The 19,243-nt window shown below is 41.0% G+C and overlaps 2 protein-coding genes across 2 annotated transcripts in view; one reads left to right on the top strand and one right to left on the bottom strand.

The window, feature by feature from the left end:
* Positions 1-5,732, bottom strand: part of LOC576836 (monocarboxylate transporter 10) — a 34,242-nt gene extending 28,510 nt beyond the window's left edge. The window contains exon 1 of the mRNA XM_030994460.1: positions 4,607-5,732. Coding sequence (XP_030850320.1) covers positions 4,607-4,772 — 166 coding nt within the window. The 5' untranslated portion in view covers positions 4,773-5,732. The remainder of the gene's footprint in view (positions 1-4,606) is intronic.
* A 6,351-nt stretch (positions 5,733-12,083) lies between these two features.
* Positions 12,084-16,099, top strand: LOC591508 (monocarboxylate transporter 10-like). Its single transcript, XM_030994459.1, has 4 exons — positions 12,084-12,739; positions 13,814-13,954; positions 14,431-14,656; positions 15,123-16,099. The coding sequence occupies exons 1-4, from the start codon at positions 12,119-12,121 to the stop codon at positions 15,662-15,664; spliced, it is 1,530 nt and encodes a 509-aa protein (XP_030850319.1). The 5' UTR covers positions 12,084-12,118; the 3' UTR covers positions 15,665-16,099.
* The last annotated feature ends 3,144 nt before the right edge of the window (positions 16,100-19,243 follow it).

The raw sequence follows: 19,243 nt of genomic DNA, 5'->3' as shown, positions 1-19,243 counted from the left end.
CGTAAATTCATGAATCTTTTTTCACAAGAATGAAATCAAGAAATGCCACCTGCATCCTCCACTATCCCTGTTAACATGTAAAGTTTCAAAGTTTCTGGTAGCCCTTCACCCCCACGCTGATGCACATGCATGTTCATTATCATGGGTGTCGATACTTACGTAATACCTATTCATCAGGGGGGGGGGATGAATGAATAGATCATCCCCCCCTGATGAATAGGTATCAGTTACGGATCGACACCCATGTACATTATACAAATCAACTTGTTAGACAAGAAATACCACCAAATGTGCCTTGTATCATGTAAGAACTACCCCCAACTGCCTTTAAGCCTCGGTCACAAATGCCATTACGAACTGCTACGCACGCCGTACGAACGATTTTCAGACAATGGATATTCGCGAAGACGTTGGAAAAACAGGGAGATTCGTACGAAATTATCGTTCGTACGAACCTTTGTGACCGTAGCATAAGTTTACATAATGCCCATTTGTGCTACGATCTGGTGATTTCAAGGATTATGCCATTATATATGGTGGCCCTGAAGGGACATCGCGAATAGACTAAATCGTGAAAAATATGCGATAAAATTCACGATATCGTCAATTTTATCGCATATTTTTCACGAAGAAATTCACGAAATTGACGATATCGTGAACTTTATCGTGAACATTTCACGATGAAATTGACGATATCGTGAATTTTATCGTGAAAAGTTCACGATATAAAGTTCACGATATCGTCAATTTTATCGTGTACTCTATCGTGTACTCTATCGTGTACTCTCCTGACGGGCGCTTCGTAAACAAAACCAGCCCTAGCTGGGGGAGACAGAGAGAAGGAAAAAAGGGAAAGGGAAAGAGAAGATAAAAGGAAAGAAAGAATAATAAGAAGAAAAGAGGGAAACGGGGGGGGGGGGCGAAGGGCTCTTGCCTCCTCACTCCCCCCCCCCCCTCCCCGCTAAAAAAATAAATCAGAGAGAGAGAGAGAAGGGAAAGGGAAAGGGAAAGAGAAGATAAAAGGAAAGAAAGAAGAGGAAGAAGAAGGAAAGAGGAAAACGGGGGAGGGCGAAGGACTCTTGCCCCCCCCCCCTCCCCCCCCCCCCCGCCAAAAAATAAATCAGAGAGAGAGAGAGAAGGGAAAGGGAAAGGGAAAGAGAAGATAAAAGGAAAGACAGAAGAGGAAGAAGAAGAAAAGAGGGAAACGGGGGCAAAGGGCTTTTGCCTCGTCCCCCCGCCCCCCGCCAAAAAATAAATAAGAGAGAGAGAGAGAGAAGGAAAGGGAAAGAGAAGAAAGAAAGAGAAAAACGAAAAAGAGGGAGAATAGGAAAGAAAGGAAAAGAAAGAAAAGAAAGGAGGCAAGAGCCCTTCGCCCCTGTTTCCCTCTTTTCTTATTCTTTTTCCTCTTCTTTCTTTCCTTTTATATTTTCTTTCCCTCTCCCTTCTCTTTCCCTTTATGGCGGGAGGGGGGAGGGGGAGGTAAGAGCCTTTCGCCCTTCCCCCGTTTCCCTCTTTCCGTCTTCTTCTTCTTTCTTTCCTTTTATATTTTCTTTCCCTTTCCCTTTCCCTTCTCTCTATCTCTCTCTCTCTCCTATTTATTTGTTGGCGCGGGAGGGGGGAGGAGGCAAGAGCCCCTCTTTTCTTCTTATTCTTCTTCCTTTCCTTTTTTATTCTCTTTCCCTTTCCCTTCTCTCTCTCTCTCTCTCTTATTTATTTTTTGGGCGGGGGGATGCAAGAGCCCTTCGCCCCCGTTTCCCTCTTTTCTTCATCTTCTTCCTCTTCTTTCTTTATCTTCTCTTTCCCTTTCCCTTTCCCTTCTCTCTCTATCTCTTTTTTTTTTTGGCGGGGGGTGGGGAGGGAGGAGGCAAGAGCCCTTTGCCCTTCTCCCGTTTCCCTCTTTCCTTCTTATTCCTCTTCTTTCTTTCCTTTTATATTTTCTTTCCCTTTCCCTTCTCTCTCTTATTTATTTTTGGCGGGGGGGGGGGGAGGAGGCAAGAGCCCTTCGCCCTTCCCCTGTTTCCCTCTTATTCCTCTTCTTTCTTTCCCTTTCCCTTCTCTCTCTCTCTCTCTCTCTCTCTCTCTTATTTATTTTTTTGGCGGGGGGGGAGGTAAGAGCCTTTCGCCCTTCCCCCGTTTCCCTCTTTCCTTCTTCCTCTTCTTTCTTTCCTTTTATATTTTCTTTCCCTTTCCCTTTCCCTTCTCTCTCTCCTTATTTATTTTTTGGCGGGGGGGGGGGGAGGAGGAGGCAAGAGCCCTTCGCCCCCGTTTCCCTCTTTTCTTCTTCTTCTTCCTCTTCTTTCTTTCCTTTTATCTTCTCTTTCCCTTTCCCTTTCCCTTCTCTCTCTATCTCTTATTTATTTTTTGGCGGGGGGTGGGGAGGGAGGAGGCAAGAGCCCTTTGCCCTTCTCCCGTTTCCCTCTTTCCTTCTTATTCCTCTTCTTTCTTTCCTTTTATATTTTCTTTCCCTTTCCCTTCTCTCTCTTATTTATTTTTGGCGGGGGGGGGGAGGAGGCAAGAGCCCTTCGCCCTTCCCCTGTTTCCCTCTTATTCCTCTTCTTTCTTTCCCTTTCCCTTCTCTCTCTCTCTCTCTCTCTCTCTTATTTATTTTTTTGGCGGGGGGGGGGAGGTAAGAGCCTTTCGCCCTTCCCCCGTTTCCCTCTTTCCTTCTTCCTCTTCTTTCTTTCCTTTTATATTTTCTTTCCCTTTCCCTTTCCCTTCTCTCTCTCCTTATTTATTTTTTGGGGGGGGGGGTGAGGAGGAGGCAAGAGCCCTTCGCCCCCGTTTCCCTCTTTTCTTCTTCTTCTTCCTCTTCTTTCTTTCCTTTTATCTTCTCTTTCCCTTTCCCTTTCCCTTCTCTCTCTATCTCTTATTTATTTTTTGGCGGGGGTGGGGAGGGAGGAGGCAAGAGCCCTTCGCCCTTCCCCCGTTTCCCTCTTTCCTTCTTATTCCTCTTCTTTCTTTCCTTTTATCTTCTCTTTCCCTTTCCCTTTTTTCCTTCTCTCTGTCTTCCCCAGCTAGGGCTGGTTTTGTTTACGAAGCGCCCGTCAGGGGAGTACACGATAGAGTACATGATAAAATTGACGATATCGTGAACTTTATATCGTGAACTTTTCACGATAAAATTCACGATATCGTCAATTTCATCGTGAAAAGTTCACGATAAAGTTCACGATATCGTCAATTTCGTGAATTTCTTCGTGAAAAATATGCGATAAAATTGACGATATCGTGAATTTTATCGCATATTTTTCACGATTTAGTCTATTCGAGATGTCCCTTCAGGGCCACCATAATTATAAGAGGCAGACACTGAAGCGTGTAAGTGTTTTCTAGTTAAGGGAAATTTCGAATATCCATTCGACTGTACATGGTAACAATAGATCGAGCCTTGAAAAAACTCTTCAGTTCACTGGTCATAACATCAAGCATTTCAACCCTTCCGAAGTAAACAATATTCTCGTCGGCATATCTAGTCGAGATTTTAGTTGACAAGAATATGTCACGTCTATATTTGCCACCATCGAAACAAGATATGGACCATTAAATTATTGATTGTAACGCGTGAAACACATTTTCACAAACTATGCATTTATGAGTACAAAAGGCCTTGATGCAAAGTCAACTAATGGTTTCCATGAATTCAGATTTCTCCCATCACTTTTTGTGTAGTACCAGTAAAGTCCTTCTACGAGATTGCCAATCCCACCTTGGTTGTTAAGAATATTTGCTTACATGTGGTATTGGTCGAATAGTACACGTCCATGAACTAAACTTGACAGTTGATCATAATGAAAGGAAAGGCGAGCGACCATGACAATCGTAATTATGCACACATCAATGACTAGTGTCATTTTTACCACACAGTTGATAAACGCAAACTCTGTGATTTTTAGACGATTAGACTTTTGTTGACCTTTCGGTATTTCCTTAGCTGTAAATAATACCTTTCCAACCTGCAATATATATATTGACGTGATTGTTACTGTGTCTTTTTTAAGTTATTTAATATTGTCAGAGAGTGAGATGTATTAATTTATCCGTTTGGGAAATATAAACTTGTTTGGGTAGTCAGTCACATTATCGTAGGCGTACATATTATCGCCAACGAGGATTGTAAATAAAATCGAGTATAGGCGACCATAAGTATATTACCACCATTCGACGTGGTTTCATATAGCATATGTCGGTAAATGGTATGTCAGTGGAAATGAACATATATTCTTAAATTTCTTATGGAGTGAATAAATATCTAAAAGAAAAACAACGAACAATAATCATCATCAGCTCGCGTGTTTTATGCACCTAGCTCTTTTGATGTGTTCTCTTTGATATAGTTCTCTTGGTATAGTTCATTATGAGTACAAAAATTGGCTGTGGTAAAGGAAATCTAAATAAAAGATAATTCCTGCGAAGTAAATGAAACACCACAAACTCAAATTCTTTTAAAAGTCTATCAATTGGTGTTTCTTCTTTGGCTAGTTCCTTTGGAATAGTTCATTTATTTTGAATGGAGTACAAAATGTCGTAGTAAAAAGAACTGGAAATGAGGGTATGATAGCACAGTAAACATATAATAATATGGAGAAGATGAAATATATAAACTCACATGTTCGGAATGCATCAGCGCCGTCGAGTTCGAGCATGACCACGTAGAGCACCCCGAATGAATTAATGACTCCGAAGACGACGCCGTTGGTCCAGCTTGACGCTAGACACACGACCCATCCCCAGCCGCCCTCGGGCACCGACGTCGGTACGCTCCGCCTCGTCATCGTTGCCGTAGTCGTTCTCGAGGGAGAAGACTAAACGCCGACGTCGCGTCGCGTGCTTAGAAATGGAGGTCGACGATGTCGTGTTGTCACGTTTGGTATTCCTCGTAAATTGGAATAAGAATTCTACTTGCAACGAAATATTACGTCACTTACAGTTATCGAATCATAAAATGTCTTTGTAAAGAAAAAATCCCATACAAGTCAGATTTTTTAGTAGCAGGATAAATACACTTCGACCTCTGCTTGACGAAGCTAAGCTGTCAGTTCCTTTGGTGTCCACTTGTCCAAACGACCATCGGTAGTTTGCGAAAGGAATGATGTACATTATTCACTGTTTAAAAAGAAGGGGCGACTCCTGGAAGATATCCCACGCAATTATAACTGTCGCATGGCACTTGCTCTCTCGATTGGTGCGGTAGTCTCATGCGGTTCTGATATCGGCCAAGGCAATCGTCGATGCAGAATAATATATAAAATCCCAGCAATTCGGAGAAGTCAATTTATCTTCAAAAATTGATCAAACCGCTGAAGAAGAGAAAATGAAGAAAAGTTGCGATGGTGCACGGGTAAGCACGAGGTCAGATAAACGTAAGGTTAGGCTTACGGGCGCATGAGGAAGAATAAAGAATTTCGTTTTGACGTACACCACGTTGCTCATACACGGTAAGTCAAACTTGTCGCAGCTAACTAATTCTGTGTCAATGCGAATTAGATATATTTACTTTTGGTCAAAGTACATCTTATCTTCAAATCGGTGATCAGAGCGACACTTGACACAACGCTACGGCCTCTTATCTATGCCCTACCCCGACCTTTCCCCGTGCATGTGGCACTGGCTTCGGTGATAGAACCGCACGCACTACAGTGCGAGAATGCGACGTATTCATTATACCAGTGGAATAATACTGTGTTTACTATACAGTCAGCTGGGTCACAAAAACAGCTGATCGCGGATTGTGATGCAATACTGAAAGTGCGCCTGCGCATTTATGACGTCGGCGCATTGTGACGTATATATGCATAGCATTGTTGTAAGTTGAAAAGACCCTGAGGATTAGTAGGTCCATGATTGTACCCGTATACAATTGCCTTAATTGTTTATACCATTGCCTTAATTGTTATGCCCCTGGCAGTATTTTTTCCAGAATTAATGCATGTAACAATCTGATTATGTTTTTTCGTCTGTTTGCATTTGTTTTCGTTTTGCTTTCATTTGTCTTATTTGCTTTACTTTGGCAATTTATAAGTAAAAAGGTACCCCTTTTTATTTTTCAGTCGCTAAATTTTAAGACCGTCCTGCCGCCCCCACCCCTCGCCCAAAGAGACCAGGCGCTGTCTTTTCCTTTGTAATGTAGCTAGGCTGAATAGGTTTGATAGCAGCATAATTATATAGAGTTAAAATAAATACAGTCTTATTCCTCTTTTGATGTAATGCGTTGACTTCACAAGCAATTGATAAGCTTGTGTCAATAAAGAAGCCAAGAAATGACAATACTCTACAAGGTTGCATTAATCCGCTGTGTCGTGGCTGACTGCAAATGATTTTGACGGATAAAATAAGTTGTCACCGGATGACCGTAGATTGGGTCTTCGAAAATAGACTAGCAACCGTGGAAAAGCAGGTCATGATTCATGGCCGTAAATCATTTTTATGTCGTCTTTTTTTTCTCATTTTTCGAGTATAATAACTGAGCTCATTATTTTTTGTAGCAGTATAGCGGGTTAAAGGGAGGCAAATTGACCTTTCCTTCCCCCCCCCCCCCCCCCCCACCCCGCTTTACTCTCTTTTGCTTGGGAGAGATTTGTAAAAATACAATGTATATTTGCAGCTACGACTTGTAATATCCCCTATGATTATCACATATTAGCTTTAGTGGCAGTTGCAGTAGTAGTAGTAGTGGTGGTGGTGGTGGTGGTGGTGGTGGTGGTGGTGGTGGCGGCATGGTAGTGGGTAAGTGGTTGTGGTAGAAGTAGTAGTAGTAGTAGTAGTAGTAATCATAGTCGTAGTAGTAGTCCAGGGGCGGATGTAGCTTTTTGCTAAAGGGGGGGGGGGGTGACCAAATGACGATGCGGAGCGGTGAGGCGATTTGTTTTTGTTTTAATATTTATTTTTTGTGTGTGGCTATGTTGAATCCCCGTTAGTGATGTTTTCTTGGCATCTTCTAATACTGTGTGGGTCTGGACACATGATGGCGTTTTTCTTTTCACATGTATCACATTTTCACTTTGCAGTCCAAGGGGGGGGGGCAGGATTTAAACCCCCTAAACCCCCCCCCCCCCCGTAGATCCGCCACTGGTAGTAGTAGTAGTAGTAGTAGTAGTAGTAGTAGTAGTAGTAGTTAGTAGTAGTAGTAGTAATAGCATCAGTAGTAGTAGTAGTAGTAGTAGTAGTAGTAGTAGTAGTAGTAGTAGTAGTAGTAGTAGTAGTAGTAGTAGTAGCATCAGTAGTAGTAGTAGTAGTAGTAGTAGTAGTAGTATCATTATTATTGTTCATCAACTTTACCATTGCTATTATTATTCTAGCCTCTCGGAGCTTTCTTTGACTATTGTCCACGTTTACAGTATTTTTGATACGCCCTTGCATTTCAGCACAATACATTTATTTGCATTTATTGAACCTATATTTATTGTAGCTCAGAAGGGTGATCAAAATAATGGCTTGATAATTTTGAAAGGGGGGTTCAAATGGGGAAACTTCCCCTTCACAAGAGCCGATCCCATTTTTTTATTTTGAGAGCAGAGGAGGCGCTCCCAAGGAAGGGGTAGGGGCAATTTTTTTCAAGTACCCAAAAAGTGTCGGTTATTACATAGGAAAATTGCCCCTTATTTTTACTTCAGATAAGTGCCCCTTCTTCTGTCTAGAAGATGCCCATTCCGCATTCGTATAAATGCCCCCTTTTCCTCTGATAATGTCCCCTGATCAAATCTAAGAGGTGCCCCTTTTATTTTGACAAATGCCCCTTTCCTTTTTATTAAGAGCCCCTTCCCCTTCTCATAAATGCACTTTTCATCTCTAATAAATGCTCCTCTCAAAATCTGATAGGTGCCCCCTTTTGTGTGTTTTGCTTTGAAAAGTACCCCTTTTCTTTTGTAGTAAGTGCCTCTTCCCTTTTTATAAGTGCTCCGTTTCATTTATGATGAGTGCCCCTGTTAACCTCTTAAAAGTGCTTATTTTATTTGTATATGTGCCCTTTTTTCTTTCTAATAAGTGCTCCTTTTCCTTCTTATACGTTTCCCTTTTTCCTCTTTGATAAGAGCCCCTTCCGCCTTGACTTTGACAAATGACACTCCAAATAATAATAATTATAATGTAAACTTATTTAAGCGCACACACCGTCCAGGGACGCTCATGGCGCTAGCTCAGCAAAAGTAATCTTTAGTACAAGAAAATAAACGTTTATTTGATGATAGAGTTATACCATCAGAAACTCAAACACAATTTGGCAACATTTGTTTCACCCATTTCAATCCTCAGCTCTGTCCTTTATAATAAGTGCCCCGTCTCCATTCTCATAAGTGCCCTTTTTCAAGAGCAAAAAGTGCACCTTTTCAATTCTGATAATATCCCTTTTTAACTTGACACATACTCCTATTCTTGTCTAATAAGTATCCTTTTCTCTTCTGATAAATGCCCACTTAACTCCTTCGTAACATGAGGCCCCTAATTCAAAGAAACTAAGAGCATTTTTTAAATATTTAATTCCCCCCCCCCCCCAAGCTTGCTCACTACACTCCCTCGCATTTATTTTGGATATAACTATGTAACTTATTACAGTTTTTTCAGTCTTTCATGATGGGATTGTGCTTAAAACCCCATCCGGATAGGTATTCTCCTCTTTGTAAGATGTAATTTTCGAAATCCAACTTTCACAAACGAATATTTTGACCATCACACCCGACTGCAAGTTTTGGACCTTGTAAAGAGAGAAACAAATATTGAAATCATACAGAATAATGTAACACAATGTAGGGGTATATGCAAAAGTCTAAAATTGTATATTTTCGCTTTGAGGTTTTCCCTTCGTATAGGTGCATTATTTTTTCCAGAGAGTGCCCCTTTTGTTAGTGCCCCCCCCCCCCAACTTTGGAAGACGCTCTGCCGCCCCTGTTTGAGAGCAAGATGAATTCGTCACGTAATCCCGTCATCAATGGCAATGTAAACACATTAAACAGATTTTTATCGTGAATAAACAGTAAGATTTTTCATTACCAATAAAATCACGAATGAACTTGGATACATTTAGAATTGAGGTTGACCAATTATATTGCTTGTTGTTCACCTCCACTGCACTGGATGTTAAAGACACGACATGACATTCGGAATCACCATTGCAGCTACACCACCGTTTAATGTTACTGAGCACTGCTGTTAGATTCGCCACTACGAGACTGCGAGAAGGATCAACGCCACTTTGTCGATGACGGTTTACAAGCCAGAATAAAGAGCGGTCGACGACGTCATCGAGCTCGGTGTTGCACCACGATGACGAGACGTACTATACCGACGTCGGTCCCCGAAGGCGGTTGGGGTTGGGTGGTGTGTCTGGCGTCGTGCTGGGCCAACGGTGTCGTCTGCGGAGTCATCAACTCGTTCGGCGTCCTTTACGTGGCCATGCTCAACATCGAAGGCGCCGATGCGTTCAAAACATGTAAGCCGAAATGCCACCAAGGGGGTGTTTCACAATATTATAAGTCGAACTTGACTCTAAGTTAGACAGCCATTTGTAGCCTTTTAAAAAGATATATTCAAAAGCGAAATTTCACGTATTTTCGACTTTTTATTAATTGCACATCAAAAACATGAAATCTCCTTGATAATGGAAAATATGATTGATTTGAATCAACATTTTATGACTTTTAAAATAACTTGTACAAAATATTTGTATAGATGCTAACGGCTTTCCATTAATTGTTAAGTCAAACTTAGAGATAAATTCAACTTAGGATCTTTGTGAAACACCCCCCCCCCCCCCCCTCCTTGCTCTACACTATAATCATACATATCCAATCTATTTTGAGAATTCGCAGAGTGACAACAAACTGCCATTTGCATATCATCCATACTTCATCCGGCTAGTTGTACGCAATGTGGAATAGATAATTTATGTCATCAGCTGACTTTTTTGTGGCAAGTAGACAGCAGATCACAAAACGTATGTACGAGGAAGGCTGTTCTACAACCTCAGTTGCAAAAGCAGCGAAGGATTTATTGTCCAGCAGAAAACGTGTTCGATGATCTCAAGCAAATAATAGCATGTAAATCGCAGATTCGCACTATTATAGGGATACCCATATCTCAATACCATATTCCATCGTTTTTCAACCGGCGTGCTAATGCTATATGGTCACAAATCAGAGCAGCGACCGACCGATCAGTAGCCTGCTCGGTCGCTGCTGGAATTTAGGCATCGCCCAGCGATTAGGTCGGTGCCCGGGCGGCGACCGACCAGGCACCGAACGTATTTTGGGCGGCGAGTGAAAAGTGAGTAGGCGCCGCCCAAATTTTAACTCCGCGCTAAAACTTCAGCGGCGACCGAGCGATGCCCTAAAAACGAGCGGTGCCTGGGCGGCCGCCGCTCGGTGGCCGGGCAGCCGCCGGGCAGAATTGGTTAAAAACTCGCCGCTCGGCCGCCGAGCAGGCTACTTTTGGGTAATGTGACCGACATGGGTGCCGCGAGAGAAATAAATTAAAGATCTATTTGATTGCTTATCCATTATGGAAATAACGTCGATTTCGTGAAAACAAAAGTATTATAAGCCGCTATGTATTTTCATTAAGAAATAACATATAATAATAATAAAAATTCTCAGTTTTTATATAGCGCTTATTACAATCACTAAGCGCTTTCAAACTTGGAGATTATCAACCCGGTTTTAGCTGTGCTGCCATTACGGCGCTCTAGCATTTCAAAGAATAAATTCCTGCCAAAAGAAAAGAAAAATCTTCACTCTCTCGCATCATTTAGGAACAATATGATCACAGGCAGTGAAGTACCTGAATATTCCACATAATTCATCAATGAGGTGCCAGAATATCTCTTTGACAACGAGGCACCCGAATATTGTCACATTCGGGAAGCAAGGTGTCCGAATATATCTTATATTTTTATATCGAAATTACATTTTTACCAAGCTCGTTCGCTTCACTCGCTCGGGACATTTAGAAACAGGATGATTCTGGACAACGGGATGCCCGAATATCCTTATAATATGCGTGCGTCGAGATGACCAAATATATGACTTTTGTATCCATGAATTGGTCAGCGAGTTGCCTGCATACATAATATCATAAAGTGTGTTTTGTTAACAAATGACACTTGTACCAAACTAAATATATGTCATTGTTTTTGCTGACTCACATGGCACTTGATCTGTACCAGAGGGATGAAAAAATGAATTCACGATAAGGGTGAAGCAAAAAATTTTGTTTCTCAAAAAGGTGCCCTGACTTTAAAAAAAATTAAAAAGCTGGACAAATTGTGCCTTATTAAAAACCATCCCGGGGGCGTTTCACAAAACTTGTCGCCAGTGACAAATGACAGTTTTTGTTATAAGCTACTGAAATCCTTGCTTCTGATTGGATATCAGCAGATTTGTCACTGATTTTTGTCATTGAAAAAAGGCTTTGTGAAACGGGCCCCTGGTCTTGGGTCTGCCTCCTCCACCATGTCCACCACCACCTTCCCCGATTCCCATAGTGAACAAACAGCTAATACCCTTATAACTGACCCCAAAATAAATGAGTGACATATTCTACCCAAAATCCCAAAATGCCATTTCAACACGATTGTAATAGCGTTTCGAAAAATCAACCTGCGCCATTTCGATAGCCTTGTGCACCACCCATTAAATACTGCTAATACTATTATAGCAATGACATAATTACGTGACCCGAAGATGGTTTTCTATTGGATACACAAGAAAGAATATAAATGCTGCCTTTCAGTTTATTTGTTTTCAAGTCTTTGCGTTCGTGTTTTTTCTAGGACAGTGGCAAGTTTTACATTTTAATCGAGAGTAATTTTTTTGTTGCAATTAAACTCTATTTCTGGCAGCTTGGGTCGGATCTATCTGTGCCGGTGTCACGTTAACATTTTATTCGAAGAGTAATTTTTTGTTGCAAACTCTATTTCTGGCAGGTGGGTCGGATCTATCTGTGCCGGTGTCACGTTTAACATTTTAATCGAAGAGTAATTTTTTGTTGCAAACTCTATTTCTGGCAGCTTGGGTCGGATCTATCTGTGCCGGTGTCACGTTTAACATTTTAATCGAAGAGTAATTTTTTGTTTCAAACTCTATTTCTGGCAGCTTGGGTCGGATCTATCTGTGCCGGTGTCACGTTCTCCATGGCACCCTTCGCAAGTCTCATCACGGACAGGTTCGGATGCCGACCTACTGCCGTCCTCGGCAGCGCCCTCGCTCTTGCCGGTATCCTGAGCAGCTCCTTCGCTACCCGGATTGAACATTTGTACATCACCTTCGGCCTGGCCATGGGGATGGGTTTCTCCATCGCCTTCCAGCCGTCGCTCTACATCCTTGGGATCTACTTCCAGAAGCGCCTCGGTATCGCGAATGGTTTAGTCAGCACCGGGACGTCCATCTTCACGGTCGTCCTACCCTTAGGTATGCGGGAGATCCTCAAGCGCTATGGCCTTAGACCTTGTATCTGGCTCCTCAGTACCATCATCTTCGTGATGTTGCTCGGTTCCTTAACCTATCGCCCTCGACCGGAAGTGGTTGAGGTCCTTGACCTCAAGGAGGACTATACTTCCGTCCGGAGGTCAGAGGATGATGACCTTCAAGAAGGGGAAGGATGCTGCGGAAGGTGGTGTAGAAGGGTGAAACGTACCAAGTGTTCCTGTAGCAGTATCATTAATGTCAGTATCTGGAAGGACAGGAACTACAGGTTATGGGCCATTGGTATGCCTCTGGGATTGTTAGGGTACTTTGTTCCCTTCTTTCACCTGGTGAGTACCGATAATAAAAAAAGTACTTCTTCGCACCTTTATACGAGTGGTACCTCATCCTGTTCTCTTTGTCATCCTTCCTCTCTATGTCTCTTCCGCTCCTTTCCCTTCCCTTCTTTGTCTTTATCTTATTCTTTCTTTCTTTCTCTCCATTCCCATTTTTCCTTTTCTCCATATCTACCGGGTCCTTTTTTTTCTCTTCTCTCCCCTATTCATATTACTTCTGATGACACAACATTGAACGTTTAAGTTGTTAATGTTGTATTCGAGAAAAAAAAATCATTGTAATTTTGTAGGATTGATGTAATATTTGAGATATTTCAACATGATTGATGATTGATACCTGATTTCTGTCTTGAGTCGCATATATTCTGTATATTTTATTATGTTTTTTGAATATTTTCAATCCTTGGGCTGCATGTTCAATGTTTTTATCATCAAAACTGATTAAATAAAAAATTAAAAAATCTACTCAAGGAAGAGTAATATCGCACCTTATGTTTAGATGCATCTTACGAATGACCACTCTTGTTCAATTGTATACCGCTCAAGGTGTATAGAGTTGGTTTACATATTTGTGAGAATGATCCTTAATGGAATTATCCTTGAAATAATTAAATGTAGAAATTTATCGAAACTTTGATGATAAGACACACATGATTCTAAGACCAGTTTTGGAAACGCCCCCCCCCCCCTCAAAAATAAAATGAAAGCTCTTATTACCAATCATGTGAAAGAATATGTTTTGACTGATACGTGGTGATACAAATTTTGCCGGGAAACCGCCTACTAATTGATATATTTAGTAAATTATTTTATCTATCCGGACTGGATAGATATCGCGTAGTCCCATATACATCTTTCTGTGAACAATGCTTGTAACTTTACCAAGACTGGACCAAATTTCTTATCATTTTGATGATTTCAGAACCTTGCAGTACAATGATCAACCTTTTCCGATCGATTCCACAACGTTTCTTTCACAATGCAATCGCATGACCAGAACTGATCTATACCCTTAAGATCTATTTTTATTTGAAATCTCAAATGTAGGTATGTTTTCGTTCCGTTTAGATAAAACATGTCAACGAAACCATACCTGAAGCCCGGGCAGAGTTGATCATCATGTGCCTTGGTGCTTCGTCGGGAGTTGGAAGGATTTCTGCAGGATTCCTGAGTGACCATCCAAAGATCAGTCCAGTTCATATCCAGCAGGTAATCACCGAAACCTTTCATGAAAATGAATGCTACTCAAGAAAACTTTAAATGCTGGCTTCTTGTGTAGCTCCGGTAAGTTCTACCATGCTGGACGTTCATGGCGCTTGCTTTACAATGTATCAAAAATTCAACCTCCTCTGTCAGTGTGTCAAATTAATAGTTGGTATGAAAGTGTGAGTTTGTGGTGCATTAACTTGACTCTCGTTCCAGGGGTTGAGGGTTCAAATCCCAGCTTGGCCCTAACGTTCTTTGGCAATATATGTTTTAAAAAATGAATTCAACATTTGCCAATCTCCATCCAGGTATAGTAAGTACCTGGTACTTGATGGCATTATGATAGTTGCAGGGCCATCAAGAAGAACACCATTTAAGCTGCTGAGGGTAAACATATAATTATTATTAGATTAGCAAGACCCATACCACTTATTTCATGTACTAAATTAATGAAACTTTCCCTTTACTTCTCTTCTTAGCTTGCCTTTCTGGTGATTGGAGTCTCGACAGCGCTGTTGCCACTCATGCGAAACTTCATCGCCCTCTGTGCCACTATCCTGATCATGGGAGTCTTCGACGGAGCCTTCTTCTCCATGATCGGACCTGTCGCATTCAACTTAGTCGGGCCGCAGAGGGCGTCACAAGCCATTGGATGTGTCCTTGGCATCATGTCCTTTCCCATGATGATTGGACCACCGATTGCTGGTAAGAGTTTTCTGTGTACTTTCCCACAGGGTACTGTTGGTGAACCAATCATCTAATCATCTTTTTGCTAAATTATTAGAAAAATTAATTCTTTAAAATATAATTGGGAAAAGGTGGCCACTTTGAAGTGGATATCTTTGTATAGGGACGTCTAGACGTCTACTCGCTGAACAAGTACTCCTCGGACACGTATATACACCATAATACATCTACCCCTTGGCACAATCCCCCAGGACAACCCGGCTAGGACAAGTATCAATGGACATCATCAACTTGGATAACAAACTCATTTCAGGTGAATAAATTATAGTAAATTTACCGTCCCTTTCCCCTCTTAAACCCAACCCCACAAAAAAACTAGAGACACTGCCACTTCACTCCTTCATTCGTTTCTCCCTCTCTCTCCCCCCCCCCCCCCCTCCCTCTCTCTCTCTCTCTCTCTCTCTCTCTCTTTCATGTTACGTAGGCTTTCTGTATGACCTGACTGGGAATTACACCTTAGCTTTTGCCCTATCCGGTATTCCGCCAATGATCACAGTCTGCACCCTCTTCTACATTGAAACCGACCCTCGATCGGACGACCCTGACGAGGAAGCCGACGACGAGAAGCAGGATGCTCACGAAGCGAAAGAACGAGCGTTGATGATCCCTCAGGAGGCCACGCCCAGAATGGTTGCCAAGGAGGATGCAGAGATGATGTTGGGAAATGGTGTCACAGAGGATGATGTTTGGAAGAGGCGATTCGTGGACAGAGGTGGCTTGGAGGATGACCGCGGGAGGAGGAGGAGTTATAGAAGAGATGTCATGTCACCAAGCGATACTCGCCTCATCATGGAAAACCATGTTCCTCATAGCAACAGCAACCATCATCCCAACGGTGTCCATAGCAACGGAGACATCAACAAAATACGTTGGTGTCTACACGGAGGGGTTAAGAGGGAAAGGTGTTCTAGCGAAGGCGTACGGACTGGAAGAGGAGGGGAGCAGACCGCCGTACGCTCACCGTGATCGTAACGATACTAACCACCATGGGAATAAAAATGGGCATGCCCCTAAAGATAGAGGCAACGAGTTTGAGATGAAAGGTATTTTTCACAGGGTGGACTCTCAAACAAACGAACTTGGAACTGGAATAATCATCACGAAAAGAGAGACGGCAGTATAGAACAATAGATTGGACATCGACCTTGCCTCTATTTGTATAGCTTTATATACCAGAGTTTATATTTATGACATTTATTAATGTGAACTGATCGTTTTGTTATCACAAAAGTATGAAGTTCAACTTGAATCAAGTGATCGTTAAGCATACGGATGTCTCCATTATAAGCGAAGGGGATACAGATTACGCCATAATTATTTTCAGAGCGTTTTTATCATTATGAATCATTTCAACTGACGGATATCAAATAAATATATGGAGAGCTGGCTCCTCCTATACCAGGATCATTCTCCGTCACTCTTCTCAATTCTTTCTTTCAAAGCTGCCATTTAAAGATCAATTGAGTTCTGTTCTTATTTATAAGTGGTCGGAAATGGTTACAAGGTCATGAAGCGCACAATGCATTGTGGGGTTTTGGAATTATCAAAATGATGAGACGGTGACTCAAATCTTTTTTTTTAGTCTTGTTTACTGTCGCATGCACTGTACACATAAATGTGCTTATGAGACGACATAGCCATGCGGCATGAAAATGTGGTCAATAATTTCTTGTAATATTTGGAAAATTGAGGGTAATCCAAGAGCCATCCTAATCGGGAAAAATATTTTTCTATGGCATAGAAATCTCGGGTCTTCCCAAAAATGTTTACGACCTCTCAAGTAAATACAAAGTATATGGGTCGTGCTCTTTCAGGTTACATCAGCAGAGCTTTAGAATAAACTGCCAAAACTGATATCAAAACTTGCGATACTGTTGAAAACTTCAAAACTTTTAGAAACAATTTACAATGTTAACTAATGACTTAAGGAAGTACGCCAAGTGTATCTCACTCTTTTATAGTATTTTCTTTCCTTCTCTCCATTACAGCGCATAGGGATTTATTATTATTAACAGCATTATTAGAAATATTGTTATTCCAAACTAATATAAAAAGAATGAAAAAAAGCTCACAAATTATTGTTCACCTTTCCCAAAACGCTATCTTCTCTTCTCTTCTTCCGTCATAGTGCATGCCCCCGACCCGCTTACATCAACGTTACCCTTACTGGCTTTTAATTCCACATCCTCCTCTGAAAGCCACAGGGTATTTTACCGACACTACTTCAGACCAGAGCCATCTACACACAGAGTTTGGCCAACCTGGTTCGAGTTGGACACAATGGCCCGAATTCACAAAGGAGGTTTGTCGACAAACCAATTTATGAACACGTCATATTATGACGCACGAAAACCTAGGTTTGTCGACAAACCTCCTTTGTGAATTCGGACCAATATGGCGACCACTGTTGTGTTGTGCAAGCACAAAACAAAAGAATATACGCCATGTCATGACCCAGTGAAACCAAGTTGGCCAAACTCTGTATATAGATGGCTCTGGTTGAGATTTATCTACAGTGCCATCTGCTGCTCATGTGTCCGCAGCCTTGTCCCACAATGCAACACCAACTGCATGCCTGCATGATGGACGCGCGATGATGCATGAGTACATGAACCGGACTTCGGTTTTATGTCAGCCTTCAAGAAAAGAGTGTGGAATATAAATTATATTACAGTAGTGGTAGTGATGTCTGTAAAATACCCTGCCTTTAAGCCCCACTGTACTACTTGTAGCTTATTGCTCCCTCTATATAGAAAACACTGCCTAATCGGTGCCTGTTGGTCCCCCGTGATCCTCTTTTTCTACGGTTAATTGAGAGCCGAGTTGATGAGATAGTCACCTGTCAGTGACCTCTCTGGGAGGTCTAATCCCTCCTGGCCAAACTAGTACAGATGGGCTTTAACGTTTTCCTCCCTCCCCGGCAAGAATCAATTTCACCCAACTATCAACATTTCTTTTCCCCTTCCTACTCAACCACACACCACACCTCTCATACTGATTCCTAAAGACGTCGTGGTAAGTGCTTTATAAGCAACGTTTTTATTATAACTATTATTATTATTATTATCAAAAACCAGCTTTCCATGGCATTAAATCTATGTATAGAATTCTGTACTGTACTTGAACGAAATAAAACAATAGTCAAAATTTAACACTTCCTTTTCAAAAGTTGTAATGAATTCAGATATACAGTGATGAAATCTTCGCTCTAACGGCAATCAATGGAATGGAAATACAGTGTATCTCGTTGAAATTGAAAATTGTATGAATAACACATTATTGCCTAGAATACTAAAATACATTGAACAAATTTGTATAACTATCAAACATTTTCAATGACAATAAAACACTATGAAAATGTAACATTGTAAACTCAACATACAGATAATTTTCAAATATTGAGCAATAGAGCCCGGCGATGAACCGTTCAATTTCGTTGATTTTCTCTTCCTTCCCTCCTTTTCAAAAAACTTTCAAAGAAAGAACACCCCCACACCACTAAGTTAGGGGAACAGTTTCAATAAACCATTTCCTTCACAAAACTGGCAAAAACTGAGCAAAGAGTTATGGTAGTACTAAATGTAAAATAATTTCGGAAATAAAAAGTGATCATTATCACAAAAGCACCGAAAATATTCATTTTTTTTAAACTTTGAAGGTGGTGCAATTGACATATATATCATAATGAGATAAGAGTAAAAAGGCCGGTTTTAAAACAAGCAAAACTGACTTCACGCCGGGTTTGAAACCCGACTTCCCTATATGTTGTTCTCTGCTTAACTGAATTAATAGACAAAAATAATGTCACCATTTCATGACAAAATTAATTTTAGTACATGAATTTTCCAATGGAGTGAGAGACATGAGTAGAGGATGGAGTGCAGAGAGTACAGGCACACACATCGATTGATTAAAAAACTTGAATAAACCGGGTGGTATTCTCGAAAGCAGACTAACTTTAGTCCATTGTTTACTGCTCCGACTAAGTATGGAATGCCAAGTGTCCATATGAATATGTTTTTGAATAAGTTAATCTGTCACTAAATTAAAATAAAATTTAATAACATAATTAATAAACAACAATATAACTATGGAATAATTATGTTATCATGGTTATTTAGTGACATATCAAATTATTCAAAGATATATTCATATGGATACTTGGCATTTCATACTTAGTCGGAGGATTAAACCATGGACTAAAGTTAGTCCGCTTTCGAGAATACCACCCACCTGGTTTAACGTGGTCAACTTTCAAAACAAAGGCTTTACACATATCTCATATTAAGATCAGAATATGAAAATACATGTACTCTTTAGTCATAGCTCTAGAAATTATTTTTGCGACCTGTTGCAAACTCATCGTAATTTTTTTTGTATATCATCCATTTTTTTGTTGCATCCACAAATTCAAATTCACAAGCACAAAATAATTCTTCATATTTAAAAATATATCTTTTCAGAGGGTGGTCGATTTCAACGTTAAAAAAGCAGAACACATTTTTAATAATCCATGCTACAACAAATATTAATTTAGCAAGTACA

This window comes from Strongylocentrotus purpuratus, unplaced genomic scaffold, assembly GCF_000002235.5.
Source record: "Strongylocentrotus purpuratus isolate Spur 01 unplaced genomic scaffold, Spur_5.0 spur5_scaffold_21, whole genome shotgun sequence".
NCBI classification, from domain to species: Eukaryota; Metazoa; Echinodermata; class Echinoidea; order Camarodonta; family Strongylocentrotidae; genus Strongylocentrotus; species Strongylocentrotus purpuratus.
This window is presented reverse-complemented; position numbering and strand designations above follow the sequence as displayed.